Source organism: Mastigoproctus giganteus, chromosome 14, assembly GCF_048544385.1.
Source record: "Mastigoproctus giganteus isolate SK-2022 chromosome 14, ASM4854438v1, whole genome shotgun sequence".
NCBI classification, from domain to species: domain Eukaryota; kingdom Metazoa; phylum Arthropoda; class Arachnida; order Uropygi; family Thelyphonidae; genus Mastigoproctus; species Mastigoproctus giganteus.
This window is the reverse complement of record NC_143588.1, coordinates 60,051,998-60,072,526: the sequence shown is the minus strand read 5'-3', so window position 1 is coordinate 60,072,526 and position 20,529 is coordinate 60,051,998. Positions and strand designations below refer to the sequence as shown.

At 38.7% G+C, this 20,529-nt stretch overlaps 1 protein-coding gene across 5 annotated transcripts in view; it reads left to right on the top strand.

Annotated features, from left to right (window-relative positions):
- rhea (Talin_middle and talin-RS domain-containing protein rhea) overlaps nucleotides 1–20,529 on the top strand; it is a 771,509-nt gene that overhangs the window by 219,095 nt on the left and 531,885 nt on the right. For all 5 annotated transcript variants that reach the window (XM_090388755.1, XM_090388752.1, XM_090388753.1 and 2 more), the window contains exon 6: nucleotides 13,115–13,184. In XM_090388755.1, coding sequence (XP_090244881.1) covers nucleotides 13,115–13,184 — 70 coding nt within the window. The remainder of the gene's footprint in view (nucleotides 1–13,114; nucleotides 13,185–20,529) is intronic.

Sequence of the window (20,529 nt, the reverse complement as noted above, 5' to 3'; positions counted from 1 at the left end):
CACTGTTGAGTCAGTTTGGTGTGACATAAGCACTGCAAAAGCAAAGATAAGAGTAGGAGTGTGTTATAGGCCTAATGACTCGAATGAGTACAATGAACAATTGTACAGAGAAATAGAGTGGGCCAGTAAATCAGAATGTCTTATAATGGGGGATTTTAACTTCCCAGATATTGACTGGAACTTGTGGGTTGGTCACTCACACACTAGTCAGACTTTTGTGGATTTATTGGATGATTGTTTTCTGCAGCAGCATGTTCGAGAGGCAACCAGAGAAAGTAATACTCTTGATCTGGTTATCAGCAGTGATCATTCGTGTATTAAGAATTTGCAGATAAAGGAACCACTAGGTGGCAGTGATCACAGTGTGCTGAAGTGGGATTTACTCAAAGAGGTAACTACCGTCAGGGGTAAAGGAAAGGGTTTTTGCTTCCGTAAAGGGGAGTACAGTGGTCTCAGACAGTTTTTAAATTCTGTACAGTGGGATCGACTGACGATGTTACAAACAGTAAATTCTAAGTGGGAAGCATTCAAGGAATTAATCGTGGAAGCTACTAGACTTTTCATACCGATGAAGAAATATTGTTCAAGGTTTAGGCCTAAATGGTTATCAAATGAACTAATGAGACTCGTGACAGAGAAGAAAAATGCATGGGATGCATATAAATTATCAGGCGACGCAGAAGCCTGTAGCAGATATAAGCTAGTCTGTAATCAGGTCACAAAGGAGGTTCGGCAGGCAAAGGCGGATTACGAGAAATCTTTGGCAAAAGATGCTAAGAAAAACAGCAAGGATTTCTTTACTTATATAAACTCTAAAAGGAAGGGGCTGAATATGATTGGTCCACTTGACATCGATGGTTCGACTGTTGATGATCCTGCTCAGATAGCAAACAAACTGAATGAGTATTTTGCATCTACATTCACACATGAGGAATCATTACAGTTTGAAAATGGAAGAAGGTTATCAAATTGTAGCAGTGTGCTTAATGATTTTGTAATAACTGAGAGCAAAGTGGAGGAGAAATTGTTGAAGTTAAACATAAGAAAGGCACCTGGGGCGGATGGGATCTATCCAGTTATATTAAAGGAGGCGGCAAAGCAACTAAGCAAACCCTTAGCCATAATTATGAGAGCATCCTTGGATTCAGGGGAGGTTCCCACGGACTGGAGATGTGCAAATGTATCCCCAATTCACAAAGGAGGTTCGAAGGGTGACACGAATAATTACAGACCAGTTAGTTTAACTTCTGTTCCGGGTAAAATAATGGAGTCACTGGTTAAAGATGCATTGCAGGATCATCTAGACAAGACTGCAGCAATAATTCAGACACAGCATGGGTTTGTTAAGGGAAAGTCTTGTCTGACAAATTTGATTGGTTATTATGATGTGGTCACAAAGGAACTGGATGCAAAAAATAATTTTGATATCATATACTTGGATTTCAGGAAAGCTTTTGACACTGTTGCACATGGAAGACTACTGTACAAATTGGAGCAGAATGGTATTAAGTGTAAGTTGCTACAATGGATAAAAGGATGGTTAAGTGGGAGAAGACAGAGGGTGGTAATCAATGGGTGCTGCTCTTCGTGGACTAATGTTATTAGTGGAGTCCCACAGGGTTCGGTGTTGGGTCCACTGTTGTTTTGTATATTTATCAATGATATTGATGAAGGTATATCAGGCTTAATGTCGAAGTTTGCAGATGACACGAAGGTTGGCAGGGTTGTTAATGACAGTAATGGCAGTGTGCTACTGCAACAGGATCTAGATAATTTGGGCAGATGGGCTAAGAAGTGGCAACTGAAGTTTAACCTTGACAAATGCAAAGTACTGCATATGGGTAGAAGTAACCCCAGAGAAACGTACCAACTGTGTGGTACTACACTTAAGGTGGTAGAAAATGAAAAAGTCATGGGGTTTTGTCAATGATATATAGGAATTTTGCTAGCAGGGAAAAGGAGGTGATTGTCCCTCTGTATAAGGCAATGGTCAGGCCACGCCTTGAATACTGCGTACAGGTCTGGAGGCCTCATTTTAGGAAGGATGTAGATTTGCTTGAGCGTGTACAGAGAAGAGCAACACGATTGGTGAGGGGAATGAAGGGATCCTCTTACCAAGAGAGGCTTAAGTTCTGCAAATTGCAGTGGCTGGAGACTAGGCACCTGCGCGGTGATCTGATTGAGGTCTATAAGGCCTTGAATGGGTTGAGCACGCTGAATTCTGATGGGATCTTCCCACTTGTTCAGAATACGAACCTACGGGGACATAAGTTCAAATTAAGAAAGGACAGATGTAGAATAGATGTGCGGAAATTTGCCTTTAGCCAGCGGGTGGTTAATTGCTGGAACAAACTTCCATCTGTCGTTGTGGAAGTTGATAGGTTAAATAAATTTAAGGAGGAACTGGACAGGCATTTGGAGGGTATGGTGTGATTTTTTTTTTTTTTTTTTTTTTTTTTGGCTGATGCTGCATAAGCTCCTACACTTGCTTTCTTGCATCAAGTGCCACTATTACTACTACTACTATTTCAAAATGAGAAACTTGAGCACAATCATTAAGCAGTTGCCATCCCTTTTTTTTATTACTAGGAGGATTCCAGTGGACATAATACTTTGTTGGGTGGTGCTGATATCAGTGGAGGGATCGAACTATCGAGCAAATGCTTTAAAATGATGACCTAGCCCTTCTAAATGTGGGTTTTGACACCTTCCACATGCCTACTTGTACATTTACTGCAATAGATCTCTCTCTCTCTCTCTATATGCTCCCCTTCTCTCCTCCCCATATGTACATGGGAAGCTGAAGACAACTTTTATGGATATGATCACATCCTCGATGTTTTGCAATGAGAGACCTTGCCACCCATTGAGGAAACCATAGTAAAAGACTAATCATGCTGGCTGGAATTCCTTCAGACATCTGTCAACGTGTAATATCACTACAGTCAGCAAGGAGCCAATTAATGATGCAGTTAAGTAAATCATAAAGTATTGTCCAAGCAGTGGCAATTGTAATTCCGAAGACATCAACTCAGTTTCCACCATTTCCAAAAGCATGCTGAAATGAAGAATGCACAACAGCAAGAAAGGCTTGAAATATCATGGGGAGAGGATATTTCCACCATGCCTCGTGTTGAGCATGTGCCAAAGCATGTTATGTTATATGCCAGAGTCAGAAGGAATCATGGATCTACTTCACATTTTTCATCACCCAGATGGTGACATTTAAGCTCCTTTGGGACAAAGTCTGGAAACTGGACCTTCTGGAACTGGTCTACAGACCAGTTCCAGAAGGTCCACGAAACGTTCAGAAAGGGTATCGAGTGATGCGTGTTTATTTTATTTTTTTTAATTTTAATTGTGTACATATTTCAAATTATTTGTTATATGAATAGCAAATTGATGATAAATAAAGTTATTATTATATACAGGGTGTTTCAAAAATGACGGTCGATAATTTAAAGGTGAAAAGTACAAACTAAAATAAGCAAAAAAAAGTCCTATTGAACATCTGGCCGCAAATGAACCGTTTTCGAGATAATGCACAATTTCTGTCAAGATTCGCCAATCACTATGGGAGCACTAGTTTAGCAAAGAGCTGTGAATCCTTTGCTAAGGGTGATTTTATTAAACATAAGATAATACGTTTTTAATTTTTCGTTTGAACACCACAGGATTTTATAATTGTTACAGGATGTTACAAAAGATGTTTAAAATGCTGTCCTTGCATCTGTACACAGCTTTTCAGTCTTCTGTTCTGTAAATCACATGTTCTGGCTTTGCTGAAGTGGAACATTATCATCATCAAGGAGGTCTGGAAGAACATTCTGCAGGAACTGAAGGTACAGCTCTCCTGTTAGCCTGTTTGGCAGAAAGTGTGGTCCAATTAGACGGTTTCCTAGTAGTCCTGCCCAAATATTCAACGAGAAACGTTGCTGATGTCGTGACTCGTGAATTGCATTAGGATTTTCGTCGGACCAACTGTAACAGTTATGAAAATGATGTTCAAAGACAACTTTGAATATGAAAGACAAGTTGTCTTTACCCCACTGGAGAATTACCTGGAGATCAGCATTTAAGGAATTGGTAGCAGATATTCGAGAAGTTAAAGCTGATTGAGCAGGGCAAGGTTCTCAAAATGGAAAGTGGAATGCAATGTGCTATCATTGGCAAAACTATGGATAGGATTTCCAGTCAATGGAAGAAGGTCATTAATGTACAAGAGGAAAAGAGTGGGGGAAAGAACTGAACGTTGGGGGACACAGGCATAGTGGAGAAGTTAGAAGACAGAGAGCCATCTACTATAACCCTCAGTTAGTGATCAGAGAGAAAACTGGATAATCAATTACAAAAAACAGTTGGCAAACCATAAGGTGGAAACTTGTTTAGAAGTCCTTTATGCCAAACACAATTGAAGGCCTTTGAGATGTCAAGAGCAACTGCTCGTGTTTCACCGAACATTTCCATTGAATTTGCCCATAAATGGGTAACATAAGCCAGAATATCACCAGTGGATCGACACTGATGGAATCAATACTGGCGATTGTTGATCAGACAGAAGGTTTCTAGGTAATTTAAGAGTTGGCGGTTAATTGATTTCTCCATTACTTTAGAAAGGGTAGAAGTAATTGCAATGGGACGATAATTGGATGGGAGGGATTTGTCACCCTTTTTAGGAACTGGCTGGATATGAGTAAATTTCCAAGCAGAAGGAAAAACACATTTGGAATAAGAAAGTGAAAAAAGGCGGCAAAAATAGGAATAGGTTCAGGAGCACAGGTTTTGAGAACAAGTGGAGAAATACCATCGGGACCTGGAGCTCTCTTAGCATCAAGATTCGTCAAAATCCTTCTGACATCCTTTCGACGGAAGACCACAGGAGGCATTGAATGGAGCATGTTGGGAATGGTGGCAGGTGTTTTACCAAGATCATTAATAAATGAGTTGGAATAAAAATTGGATGCTAGCAGGTCAGCTTTATCCTTGGCCGAAGTGACAACAGAACTATCTGTTTGACAGAGATGGGAGCAGAGATGGGCAAAAGTTGTGGCCAATAGCTTTGGCAAGAGACCAGTATGCTTGGCTACCATTAGGGCAAGAAGCAAGTTTTCTACTCTTAGCTTGTTCAAACTCTAGTTTGGACTGATTCATACCTGCTTTACAATTGTTGCGAGCTTTGGTGCAGAAAATGAAACTGAAGAATTTGAAACAAACCAATTACGATATGCAATGTTCTTCTCTTGAACAGCCTTAGCACATTTATTGGAAAACCATGGTTTAGATAAAGGATGAGATTTTAAGGTGGAGTGTGGGATAAAGGATTCCATTCCTACAAGAATAATTTCACTGACATGATCTGAGCAAACGTTGACATCAGTCAACGTTTGCTCAGAAAGACCAAGGAAAAGAAGAAAAGAAATCTTGGAGGTCATCCCATTTTGCATTCTTGTAATGCCAAACAATATGAGGTTGGGAATAGCCATGAGATAAAGGCTCCATTGGAGAAGAGACAATCACCAAGTTGTGATCTGAGGTGCCACTCACTTCGACCCTGTACTTAGAAGGATTGATTGTGAGAAAACGATCAATCGTGTTGGCTGTATGGTTAGGATTATCCGGTATTCTTGTAGGTAAATGAACAATCCGTGCAATGTCATTAGTAATTGCAAAAGGCTCAGCATCTCGACCAGCTGGGTCAGTGTGACTAGAAAACGGAAGCCAGCTGGAGTTGTGAACATTAAAATCACTAAGGAAAGTTACCTCACTGTTAGGAAAGTTCGACTGGAGAAAGTCAAGTTACAAAGAGAGGAAGTCAAAGAGTTCCCAAGGGATTAGTGGAGTTGGGAGAATGGTAGAGGCAACAGATGAATTTGACACAGTGAGGTAGAGAGATTTTAAGCCAGAGAAGATCAAAAAGAGGAGATTCCAAATTACCAAGTCTCTGCCAGGGAATATCGGAATGGGCATATGCTCAAGTACCTCCTTTGAGGCAAAAGGAATCATACAGCGAATAGTTTGGGCAACTGAGATGAGCAATAGTTGAATCAACCGATAACTGAGATTCTGTCAGAAAAAGTACATGGTGTTTGGCAGACTGCAAGTGGAAATGGATGTCTTTGAGATTAGAATTGAGACCACGTAAATTTGTGAAATGAACTAGGAAGTGTTTGGGTGGTTTAGATCTTTTTGCAGATAAGCTTACTCTATTAGTTTGACAATTTGTGGTGTATTCAATAGTAAGACAGAGAGTGGTAATCAATGGACCCTGCTCTTCGTGGACTAATGTTATTAGTGAAGTCCCCCAGGGTTCAGTGTTGGGTCCATTGTTGTTTTCTGTATTAATTAATGAGATTGATGATGGTATATCAGGCTTAATGTCAAAGTTTGCAGACAATACAAAGGTTGGCAGCGTTGTTAAGGACACTAATGACAGCACGCTGCTTGAACAGAATCTAGAAAAGTTGAGCAGATGGGCTGAGAAGTGGCAACTGAAGTTTAACATTGACAAATGTAATGTACTGCATATGGTAAGCAGTAACCCCAGAGTAACGTATCAATGGTATGGTACTACACTGATAGTGGTAGAGAGTGAAAAGGACTTGGGGGTAATTGTGCAGGAAGATATGAAGTTTTCTCAGCAGTGCAGACAGTCTGCAAGAGTAGCTCATGGTCTCTTGTCAATGATATATAGGAATTTTTCTAGCAGGGACACCTTGAGTACTGTATACAGGTCTGGAGGCCTCATTTTAAGAACGAGTACCGAGGACGGTAACAAAACTAGTGAATGAAACAGGGTTGCTCTTACGAAGAAACGCTTAAGTTTTGTAAATTACAGTGTCTGGAGACTAGTCACCTGCGAGTTGATCTGATTGAGGTGTATAAAGCCTTGAATGGTTTGAGCATGCTCAATGCTGATGGGATTCTTCATCTTGCTCAGAATAATCGCCTGAGAGGGCATAAATTCAAATTGAGGAAAGACAGTTGTAGGATAGATGTGCAAAAGTTTGCCTTTAGCCAGCGGTTGGTTGATTGCTGGAACAAAGTTCCATCTGTCATTGTAGAAGTTGATAGCTTAAATGGATTCAAGGTCAAACTAGATAAACATTTTGGTATGAGTGGATGGGTGAAATGAGAAGGGTGTGTGTGGTTTTTTTTTTTTTTTTTAATTGTTGGCTGAAGTTATATAAACTTGCTTTCTTGCATCATGTGCCAATGCTAATGCCCGTCAAATGTGGATGAAGGTCTCCTATGTGCCGTATCGTCTAATAATTGGGGAGTGGATCGCTGCACTTTACTCTGCCTCTATTATGCACTTCTCTGATCAAAATTAGATGATGGGTACCAAATATATATATATATACATCTGCTAGAAATAGTGTACTTTCATGGCTAGACCCAGTTTTCCATCAAGCTATCTGCATTGATTCTAATTGATGGATCATTTAGAACTTCCCTGGTCCAGAGTTTATATTTCAAAGCAATTGAGTTTCCTCTGTTGCTGTGATGCAAGGATTTGTCACTAAAATGTACTTTTAAACTGAAATTCCTGCAGACAACCCTATATGGACATCCGTTTTCGAGCCATGATAGGAAAATGTGAATAACAGCTGTCGGCCTGCCAACCATCACTTTAGTATTTGTGATTAAGAGCTGCTCAGAGAGCGTAAAGTCACTGGAGACAATGTTGCTCAGTCACCAAGGGAGTTACTTCCACTCTGGTATACTTGAATACCATCATGCAACCACTCTGCTAAAAATTGGGGTAAGGCCACCACTCCACCTTCTGCCTACCGACAACTCTGCTCCACCCTTAGCCGAATATTCTGACTTCTTTTCACATCTACAAACCAGAAGACTGTAGAGGATACAACAAGAGTCCGTAGCAGATGGAATGGGCAAGCAAGCGTGAATGTCTTGTTATGTGTGACTTCAGTCTGCCCTAGATTGATTGGAATAAGTGGAAGGGAAACTCACAATGAGGGAAAACTTTTTAAAATAAACTAGATGATTATTATTTGTACCAAAATGTTAGAGAAAGTATTAAGGGTGAGAATATTCTTAACCTCATCAGTACTAATAAATCAGATTACATAGCAGAGCTCAAAGTACAGGTACCATTGTCAGGAAGTAATCATGGAATTGTCATTTGAAAGCCAAAGGAAGATGTTGTAGTAGTTAAAGGCAAAGGCACAGGTTTTAACTTCAGAAGAGGGGACTTTGACAGTTTAAGGTGCTATATGGCATCTGTGAATTGGGTGGATTGCCCAGGGATGGCGAACACATTTGAATTATGGAATTCTTTAAAGCAAAAATCAAAGAAGCCATGAACGAATACATACCTTTAAGAAAATTTTGCAGGAAGTGGATGCCAAATTGGATGACTGCTTAGATGGCTGGTGAAATAGAGCAGAAAAAGATAGCTTGGGATAGTGAAGCCTACAACAGGTACAAGTTGATCCGTAGTAGTAGTACTGGAAATATGGTCAGGGAGGCCAAGGCTGTGTATGAGATAGCAATGGCTAAAAGAGGAAAGAATGGGGAACAAGGAATTTTTCATGTATGTCAGTACAACGAAGGAAGCTAATCAGATTGGACCCTTGTGTACTGGGTGTAGGGAAGTCTTAGATAACCGAGCTGATGTTGCAGATGAATTGAATATGTACTCTGCAGTGTCTTTTCTGACAAAAGACTCTTCATGATAGAAGAGGCTTTGCGAGCGAGGTTGAACTTTATAAAATTAGTGATGTTATAATTACAGATGACTGTTTACTAGAAAAACGTTTGAGCATAAAAGCAAAGCTCCTGGAATTGATGGAATATACCCTGTAGTTTTGAGGGAGAGTGCATGGGAATGTATTGAACCATTGAGGTTAATTATGAGGCCATCTTTGGACTCAGGGGAGATTCCTTTGGATTGGAGAAGTGCCAATATATGAAAGTGGTTCTAAGAGTGAAGTTGGTGACTACAGACTGGTTAGTCTGACTTCAGTGGTAGGAAAAATCTTAGAGGCAATGATTAAGAGTTCAACCAAGAGACATTTAGATAGATATGGCATTCTGAAGGACAAACAACGTGGCTTTGTTAAGGGTAAATCATGCTTAACTAACATTGTATGATATTTTGACACAGTTACTCATGAACTGGACTTAGGGAACAATTTCAGTATAGTTTATTTGGATTTTAGCAAAGCATTTGACTTGATCCCTCATGAGAGGTTACTGTATAAGCTTGAACAGGTTGGGATTACTGGTAAGAATCTAAGGTGAATTGCTGGGTGGCTGCAGGGCAGAAGGCAGAGGTTTGTGATTAATAAATATTCTTCAAATTGGTGTAACTTCAGGAATGGAATCCCTCAAGGATCAGTTCTTGGACCCTGTTGTTTCTCATTGTCATAAATGACATCGATGAAGGGATAGAAGGCATGATATCAAAATTTGCTGATGACATCAAGATTGGCAGCATTGTTAATGATCAGGGCCAAGCAGCACCCCTTCAGGATGACTTGAACAGATTTAAGATGGTCAAAGAAGTGGCAGCTATGTTTTAATGCTACCAAATGCAAGGTCTTACACTTGGGGAATAACACCCCACAAATAAATTATACACTTGGTTAGTTTGAATTAAATTAAAAACAGTGGAGGAGGAAGGGATCTGGAAGTTACATTATGGGCAGATATGAAGTTTTCTGAATGGTGTTAACAGGCACCCAGGAAAGCCCATGGTGTCCTATTGATGATTTATCGAACATTATCTTGGAGAGATAGGGAGGTCATAATCCCACTGTATAAGGCAATCGGAAGGCCACATTTGAAATACTGTGTTCGTGTATGGAGACCTCAACTGAAAACAGAGGTTGAGCTTCTTGAAAGGATCCAAAGACGGGCAATTTGAATGGTGAAACTGGCAAAAGGGTGACCATATGAGGAAAGACTCCTCATATGGTCTTTCCAGGCACTCAGAGGTGACCTGATTGAGGTTTTTAAGGCTCTGAGAGGGATTAGTAAAATGAATGAAGGTGGAATTCTCACTGTTATAAAGAAATTCAGAACTAGGGGTCATAAATTCAAATTACAGAAGTTGAGGTATAAATTTGATTGTAGGAAGTTTTCTTTTAGTCAGGGAGTTGTTGATTGCTGGAACAAGTTGGCCTTGCAGGTAGTTGAGGCTGACAGTTTGAATAAATTCAAAGGTCAACAGGATAGTTACTTATATGAGCCATATAATTTGTAGTTTCTATCTACTTTTTTTTTTTAAGTGCAGCAAAAGCCTGTGGATTCCTTGCACTATATGGAAAATTCTAATTCTAATACTATTTGTTTGCTCCATTCCCAGACATTGCAAAGCTTTTATACATTCTCTTGGATATTTGATAAAATACAAATTTATAGGTGAGTAATAAAGCCTTTTTCAGAAGCTGGCATTAGTTGCTATTATTTTGTCCGTTAGCAGTATACAGAATGTGACCAAAAACTTCTGGGACAACTAATATTTTGGAAATGATGAAGCTTACCAGTCCTCTGATAACCTTGTTTTGGAATTGCTAATAGTTCCTGTGTTGCAAGCTGAATAACTTCTTTGGTCATTTCATATCTGAGACCTTTCAAGGAACTTCTTAGACTAAGTTTGTAAGTTTGGGGGGGGGATATATATATATATATATATATATATATATATATAATAAATAAATAAAAAAAAAAAAAAGAATAAAATCACAGGGAAGTTTAGTGAATGGGGTACTAAAGTGACAGAGTGCTTCACAATAAATTCTTGAGTGGAAAGTGCTGAGCATGTAAGGCGCCTCCGTAGCCAGGTGGGAAGGGGCAGCAGTGCGTAGCACACGCTTCTTGATTAGACCGGGGTTCGAGCCCGTCACCACCAAATACGGAGGATGTGGAAAGGTCAGGGAATGACCACCGCATATCCCGGAGCAATATGGCCTTAGTTGCTAATGCTCCTAAAAACCAAATAAACAAACAGCTGAGCATGTAATGGCATTGTTGTGATGCAGGTACCAATTCTCTGAATCCTACTTTTCTGGTCATTTTCTTTGAATAGCATTCCATAATTGCTGCCAAATGTTTTGCAGTATGTCTCATTCACTGTTTGATCACTCAGGACAGATTCATAATTGACAATGCTGTGCGAGTCAAAAAATATGATGAGTGCAATCTTCACATTTGATCTAGAGGTCTTGTTTTTTTTTTTTTTTTTTGGAGAAGATGGAGTCCTCTGTAGGGAGAACTGGGACTTTGTTTTTGGATAATAATCATGCACTCATGGTTTATCATTAGCAATGATAGAAGAGGCAAAGTGTGGGTCAGTAGAAGGATGTCGAAGATCATAACATGTGCAAACTCTTCACACTCTGTGATTAGGGATGATACAAGGCGAGAACCTTGGCTGAAATGCATCACATTCCCAAATTTTGTTAAAATTGATTGGCATGTCCCATAAAAAGTACCAGTTTTGCTACCAACTTTGCAAATGTCAATCACTCCTGATCAGATCATGAATATGAACAATTGAATTATTAGTTTTCAAAGTTGAAGGAATAAGCAGCCCTCTTCAAACTGTGGAAACCACTGAAAAATATTCAAACAGCACATAATACAGGGTCATTATAAAGTCCTTGTGCAGTTTTAAAATTTTATAACTTCCATTCTATACTTGATAAAATCAATCTGTAAAATACATTAGAAATGTAATTTAATGAAGTTTATTATGTACTAAGAGTGATTCATTTATTTTATTGTAGTTTAGCAAAAATTTTATTATTATTATTATTTTTTTTTTTTTTGCAGAATTGGGTTTGACCAAATGGCTTCAGTAGAAGAGAAAGTAAATTGTGTGCTATGGTTGGCTGAGTTAAAGTTTGCAATCACAGTACAAATAAGATTTAGAACCCATTACAACAAAGATGCACCACACAGGAATTCCATAACTAACTGGATGAAAAAGTTTAAAGAAACAGGTTCTGTCAATGATAAATCACAATCTGGAAGGCCAAGGATGGATTATTAATGGTGAGAGTTATTTGGAAATGCTGTAGAATTACTTTATTCCTGAACTAACATGTTTAGGACTTATTGGTGATAATGTTTCAGGAAGGTGGTGCACCTTGTTACTTTGCTCTCATTGTTAGGCAATTTCTGAATGAAAATTTTCCTAACAGATGGATTGGAATATTTGGACCGATCTCTTGGTCACCACGTTCACCAGATTTGATCCCATTGGATGTTTTTTTATGGGTACATGTTAAGACTATTGTTTATTCAACAAAAACTCGCTCTTTAGATGATCTTCGGACTAGGATAACTAATGTGATTCAGGGTATTACAGAAAATCAACTGCCAAATGTATTTGGAGAACTTCAGAATGATATCTCAGTTTGTATTTGTAATGACGGTGGACATGTTGAGAATTAACAATCCCAAGAATAAGTGTATGTAAGACTGTAATAAATTCCTTCCCTTACCCTTTTTTACAGATTGATTTTATCATGTATAGAACTGAAGTTATAAAAATTTAAAACTGCACAAGGACCTATATATTCTCTGAGAGTTGTTTTTAGTATTTTGTAAGTTTATTTTGCACTTTACTTAATTTGAAACAAAATTTGATGCATATTCACTTCTCAGTAAAAATCATTCATTTTAAAACATAAAATGCCCATTTAAAACATGATACAATTTCAGACTGACTGCACATAAATGGAAGATTTGTGTATTACTTTTTTTTTACATGTCATTGAATGTGTTGCAGCAAGTTGCAACTTGCTATGACACTTCAATTTCAAGATACAAAGTCAGTCCCATACTAATTGATCACGCCTTATATTCCCTTTTTTTTTTTTTTAAATCTTTTTCTTTATCTGTTGTATTTGGTCAATATCATTTTAAGAATACAAATTTCATAGTGACTACCCTTTTTTGTGCATGAAAAAATTTAAACATGTATTTTTCATCCAGGATTGCAGAAAAAAGGCTAAAATGGCCAAACTCCTATTGCTTTGTCCAGCATTATAAATATTAGGTAGTTCTTTTTTTTTTTTTTTGTTTTGGGTATAATACAATTGTTATAAAATTGTTAATGAATATTAAATTTCTTTTGCAGGAGAAGAAGGATAAAGATAAAGATCAAAAAATGGAACAACTAAAGAAAAAGCTTAAGACAGATGATGACTGTAAGTAGGTGTGTTGTAGATAAAATAAATATTTCTTATTTTACATAGAGAAATCATAAAACAGTATGACAATAATATGGATGATTATCATGATCATAAGGTTTTGGTTTAGACATTTTTACATATCAGAGACAACATATCTCTGATATGTAAAAATTCTAGGTATCTCTGTGATACATATCTCAATGTATCATAGTGATATTTTACCTATCTCTATGACATAGAGATATGCAATTCTGCCCAGACATGATAGGAGGGAGTACGTGATGAGAGCCTTGTCAATCAATTCGGCCATGGAGGGAATGTGCAAGGCTCAAGGGGTAGAATTTTTTTCAGTGTGGTCTGTGCTTGTTAACAGGAGAGACTGCTTCTACAGGGATGGGATACACTTAAATAGAAAGGGTGCAAGAATATTTGCTGATGCTATCGAGGCAGTGTTAGGTGGGTCGGAAAACTGCTAGCTTGGGGGAATTCACAGACTAAAAGGTTAAAAGTAGCCGCAAGCAGAGGTGAAGGTGATTCTTGCACAACTTCTATTAGAATAAGTGACGACCTGGAGCGAGGGGTGCTGGGGGTTTCAGCGGACTGATGGCAATCATCGTGAAACAGGTGGGTATATGGGATGTGTTAGGGTAACTAATAACAAGGATAGGTACATGTATACTTGCATGTATACCAATGCTAGAAGTATAGTAAATAAATTTGATGAATTTTAAGTGTTGGTCAAGACATCAAAGGCGGGTATTGTTGGGATAGCAGAGATAGCAGTGGTGTCACACTGATATTAGGAATACAGAACTGGAATTTGGGGAGTACAATGTGTACAGAAAGGATAGACAGGATAGGAAGGGAGGAGGTGTTATGCTGTTAATTAAGAAAAACATAAAATCAAAAGAAGTGCATCCAGTTGATATAGATGAACAGTGCACTGTTGAGTCAGTTTGGTGTGACATAAGCACTAAAAATAATGGTAGGAGTGTGTTATAGGCCTAATGACTCAAATGAGTACAATGAACAATTGTACAGAGAAATAAAGTGGGCTAGTAACTCAGAATGTCTTATAATGGAAGATTTTAACTTCCCAGATATTGACTGGAACTTGTGGGTTGGTCACTCACACACTAGTAAGACTTTTGTGGATTTATTGGATGATTGTTTTCTGCAGCAGCATGTTCGAGAGGCAACCAGAGAGGGTAATACTCTTGATCTGGTTATCAACAGTGATCATTCGTGTATTAAGAATTTGCAGATAAAGTAACCACTAGGTGGCAGTGATCACAGTGTACTGATGTGGGATTACTTAAAGATATAATTACCATCAGGAGTAAAAGAAATGGTTTTTGCTTCCGTAAAGGTGAGTACAGTGGTCTTAGACAGTTTTTAAATTCTGTACAGTGGGATCAACTGACAATGTTACCAACAGTAAATTCTATGTGGGAAGCATTCAAAGAATTAATTTTGGATGCTACTAAAAGTTTCATACCTATTAAGAAATATTGTTCAAGGTTTAGGCCTAAATGGTTATCAAATGAACTAATGAGACTCGTGACAGAGAAGAAAAATGCATGGGATGCATATAAATTATCAGGCGACACAGAAGCCTATGATATATATAAGCTAGTCTGTAATCAAGTCACAAAGGAGGTTAGGCAGGCGAAGGCAGATTACAAGAAATCTTTGGCAAAAGATGCTAAGAAAAACATCAACGATTTCTTTACTTATATAAACTCTAAAAGGAAGGGGATGAATCTGATTGGTCCACTTGATGTTGATGATCTTGCTCAGAAACAAACTGAATGAGTATTTTGCATCTACATTCACACATGAGGAGTTATTAAGGTTTGAAAATGGCAGAAGGTTATCAAATTGTAGCAGGGTGCTTAATGGTTTTGTAATAACCGAGAGCAAATTGATGGAGAAATTGTTGAAGTTAAACATAAGAAAGGCACCTGGGGTAGATGGGATCTATCCAGTTATATTAAAGGAGGCGGCAAAGCAACTAAGCAAACCCTTATTCATAATTATGAGAGCATCCTTGGACTCAGGGGAGGTCCCCACGGACTGGAGATGTGCAAATGTATCCCCAATTCACAAAGGGGGATTGAAGGGTGACACGAGTAATTACAGACCAGTTAGTTTAATTTCTGTTTTGGGTAAAATAATGGAGTCACTGGTTAAAGATGCATTGCAGGATCATCTACACAAGACTGCAGCAATAATTCAGACACAGCATGGGTTTGTTAAGGGAAAGGCTTGTCTGACAAATTTGATAGGATATTATGATGTGGTTACAAAGGAACTGGATGCAAAAAATAATTTTGATATCATATATTTGTATTTCAGGAAAGCTTTTGACACTGTTGCGCATGGAAGACTATTGTACAAATTTGAGCAGAATGTTATTAAGGGTAAGTTGCTACAATGGATAAAAGGATGGTTGAGTGGGAGAAGACAGAGGGTGGTAATGAATGGGTGCTACTCTTCGTGGACTAATGTTATTAATGGAGTCCCACAGGGTTCAGAGTTGGGTCCTCTGTTGTTTTGTATATTTATCAATGATATTTATGAAGGTATATCAGGCTTAGTGTCGAAGTTTGCAGATGGTACAAAGGTTGGCAAAGTTGTTAATGACAGTAATGGCAGTGTGCTACTGCAACAGGATCTAGATAATTTAGGCAGATGGGCTAAGAAGTGGCAACTGAAGTTTAACCTTGACAAATGCAAAGTACTGCATATGGGTAGAAGTAACCCCAGAGAAATGTACCAACTGTGTGGTACTGCACTTAAGGTGGTAGAAAATGAAAAAGACCTGGGAGTAATTGTGCAGTCAGATATGAAGTTTTCTGAGCAATGCAGACAGGCTGCTAGGGCAGGTCATGGGGTTTTGTCAATGATATATAGGAATTTTGCTAGCAGGGAGAAGGAGGTGATTGTCCCTCTGTATAAGGCAATTGTCAGGTCAGGCCACGCCTTGAGTACTGCGTACAGGTCTGGAGGCCTCATTTTAGGAAGGATGTAGATTTACTTGAGCGTGTACAGAGAAGGGCAACAAGATTGGTGAGGGGAGTGAAGGGATCCTCTTACCAAGAGAGGCTCAAGTTCTTCAAATTGCAGTGGCTGGAGACTAGGCACCTGTGCAGTGATCTGATTGAGTTGTATAAGGCCTTGAATGGATTGATCATGCTGAATTCTGATGGGATCCTTCCACTTGTTCAGATTACGAACCTAAGGAGGCATAAATTCAAATTGAGAAAAGACAGATGTAGAATAGATGTGCGGAAATTTGCGTTTAGCCAGCGGGTGGTTAATTGCTGGAACAAACTTCCATCTGTCATGGATGTTGATAGTTTAAATAAATTTAAAGAGGAACTGGACAGGCATTTGGAGGGAATGGTGTGTTTGTTTGGTTTTTTTTTTTTTTTTGGCTGATGCTGCATATGCTCATACACTTGCTTTCTTGCATCACATGCCACCACCACCACCACCACCACCTCTACTACATTCAGTGTCTACATGCCATCATTGATGAAGCTATATTTTGAAACTGAACTGAACATAACTGACTGAATTGAATATATTTTCATCTAACTTTGAAATGGAATTATTAGAATTCTTTATTGCTGTAGCATGTGCATTGTGTATATTTCACTGTAACCCTTTGTGGCCATAACGCCAGGGTTAACATGACGGAAGTTATAAATATTTACATGGCAGGGATTCACATATAGATAAGAGTGTAGATAAGATGGAGTAGGGTATTGCCATAATCAATTGAAAGATGGTTCAGCTTATATAGAATATTTACTATACTAAGTTTAAAGAATATAAAAACATATATATACAGGATGTTTCGCTTAAAAGCCACTGGGAATCTTGCTTATTTTTAAGAGTTTAGGATATTTGTTGTCTGGACTTCATATTTGAGCTGAAATTTTAAAATTTGATTTTTAAGTTTAAATTTTGCCTGATTGAGTGTTTTTTTTCTGAGTTAGTTTTTAGCCTAAACTAGTCCTGAGACTAGTTTAGGCTAAAAACATTATTGGTATTTGAAATAAATGTAAACCATTTTATTTGAGGGGGGAAAACAAGCAGAGAATGTCTCCTCTGATCTGACAGTGGTTAGGCGCCTCCGTAGCCAGGTGGGAAGGAGCAGCAGTGCGTAGCACACGCTTCTTGATTAGACCGGGGTTCGAGCCCGTCACCACCAAATACGGAGGATGCGGAAAGGTCAGGGAATGACCACCGCATATCCCGGAGCAATATGGCCTTAGTTGCTAATGCTCCTAAAAACCAAATAACAATAACAATAACAATAACAACTGACAGTGGTTTTGAAGCAGCTGTACTAGTGAGAAAATTTAAACTGTATTGAATGTGGCCTCTGTGTCGATATAAATTACTGCATGTTCAACTTTGCTTTCATGTTCAGAGAGGGTGATTGCCAGCAGATTGTTAGTTGTATATCTCTGTGGTATTGAATAATGGATCTGAGGAGGTATACTTGGAGGAATCTGTTTGATCAGGATAAGTATAACAGTTTTTTTCTGGAAGTTTGAATAGACTCAAGGAGTTTGAGAGATGTGAAGTATTTTTGCAGTTTGTGGAGATGAATTTTTAGCTAGGAAATGATTGGATACCACGGTGTTGTATCAGCGTTATATTGGCTTAGGCACTTCATGATGAACCAGGGTACCAACTTCACTGGTTGTACCCACATATGGCATTGTATTTATAACAGTTTTCACTGTTTTCTGGTGATGGAGATTGTTGCTAGTAACTCGTGCTGAAATGCATTTGATGGAGTAGGCAGATCATGCATTAGGTCCAAGACAGGTGAAGTATAACATTGTTGGTAGCACCAAGTTTTGCAGTGCATGTGAAGCTTATTTTAAAATGCCTTTAGGTGATCAAGACAAGTTGTGGATACTTAATTTCTTCTGTGGTAGTTACAGATAACCACTAGACAGATGGTTTTTTGGTGGTCATAAGAGTATGCCTTTTGTTATACCTGGAATATGGAGAGAGTCCACAAACCATCTTGATCTGCTACTTTTATATGTGGGATATATCAAAATTGAAAAAGTCTGCACATTAAAAAGCTGTAGTGTATCCCAACATACAATTCTCCGATGCCAAACAGTGAGGACCTGCCAATTCCCAATCCATTTTCCACAGAAAAGCCTTCAGAATTGGATGATGACTCTAGTGAACAGGATCATTGATTACATCTCAAAAGATTGTTCAAGTAAAGAGCCACATTTCCCTAATCAGCAAGAATTAGCTGACTTTAGTGGGAAGTTTGCAGTGCAGAATCCCAGATATCTTGTTTAAAAGAGTGGGCTCTGCTGATCCCAACTGAAAGACTTCGACTTACAGAAAAAGACATGTCAGTTATGCATATCAAATGAAAACAATTTCACAATCCTCGTGCTGTTGTTTTCATTAGATTGAACTTTATGAAGAAATTAGTATTGCCCACAATCCAGAAGAGTGGCATCTTTTCATAAACAGTTCAAAGTGAACATTTTGAAAACCTGTATTGCTTCACATTAGGAATATATGTCCATTATTTTCTGTTGTACACTCTGTTCATGTTAAACAAGACTATAGAAATGTAAAGGGTGTTAGAGAAGAAAGTATGGCCAGTATAATGGGATGACTGTGGTGATTTCAGGATGCCAGGATTTCTTCTGAGTTTGCAAGGTAATTTCACTGAGTTCCCTTGTTTTCTCTGCCTCTAGGTTAACAGCGAAGTCGATCATCACTACAGGAGGAGAGAATGGTATGCCAGAATTGAGTTGTTGCCTGGCATCTGTAATAACTGAAAGCAAAGTGGAGGAGAAATTGTTGAAGTTAAACATAAGAAAAGCACCTGGGGTGGATGGGATCTATCCAGTTATATTAAAGCAGGCGGCAAAGCAACTAAGCAAACCCTTAGCCATAATTATGAGAGCATCCTTGGATTCAGGGGAGGTCCCCACGGACTGGAGATGTGCAAATGTATCCCCAATTCACAAAGGGGGATCGAAGGGTGACACGAGTAATTACAGACCAGTTTAACTTCTGTTTCGGGTAAAATAATGGAGTCATTGGATAAAGATGCATTGCAGGATCATCTAGACAAGACTGCAGCAATAATTCAGACACAGCATGGGTTTGTTAAGGGAAAGTCTTGTCTGACAAATTTGATAGGATATTATGATGTGGTTACAAAGGAACTGGATGCAAAAAATAATTTTGATATCATATATTTGGATTTCAGGAAAGCTTTTGACACCGTTGCGCATGGAAGACTATTGTACAAATTGGAGCAGAATGGTATTACGGGTAAGTTGCTACAATGGATAAAAGGATGGTTAAGTGGGAGAAGACAGAGGGTGGTAATCAATGGGTGCTGCTCTTCGTGGACTAATGTTATTAGTGGAGTCCCACAGGGTTCGGTGTTAGGTCCACTGTTGTTTTGTATATTTATCAATGATATTGATGAAGGTATATCAGGCTTAATGTCGAAGTTTGCAGATGATACAAAGGTTGGCAGGGTTGTTAATGACAGTAATGGCAGTGTGCTACTGCAACAGGATCTAGATAATTTAGGCGGATGGGCTAAGAAGTGGCAACTGAAGTTTAACCTTGACAAATGCAAAGTACTGCATATGGGTAGAAGTAACCCCAGAGAAACGTACCAACTGTGTGGTACTACACTTAAGGTGGTAGAAAATGAAAAAGACCTGGGAGTAATTGTGCAGTCAGATATGAAGTTTTCTGAGCAATGCAGACAGGCTGCTAGGGCAGGTCATGGGGTTTTGTCAATGATATATAGGAATTTTGCTAGCAGGGAGAAGGAGGTGATTGTCCCTCTGTATAAGGCAATGGTCAGGCCACGCCTTGAGTACTGCGTACAGGTCTGGAGGCCTCATTTTAGGAAGGATGTAGATTTACTTGAGCGTGTACAGAGAAGGGCAACAAGATTGGTGAGGGGAGTGAAGGGATCCTCTTACCAAGAGAGGCTTAAATTCTGCAAATTGCAGTCGCTGGAGACTAGGCACCTGGTGATCTGATTGAGGTTTATAAGGCCTTGAATGGGTTGAGCACGCTGAATTCTGATGGGATCCTTCCACTTGTTCAGATTACGAACCTAAGGGGGCATAAATTCAAATTAAGAAAAGACAGATGTAGAATAGATGTGCGGAAATTTGCCTTTAGCCAGCTGGTGGTTAATTGCTGGAACAAGCTTCTATCTGTCGTTGTGGAAGTTGACAGGTTAAATAAATTTAAGGAGGAACTGGACACGCATTTGGAGGGAATGGTGTGATTTTTTTTTTTTTTTTTGATTTTTTTTTATTTA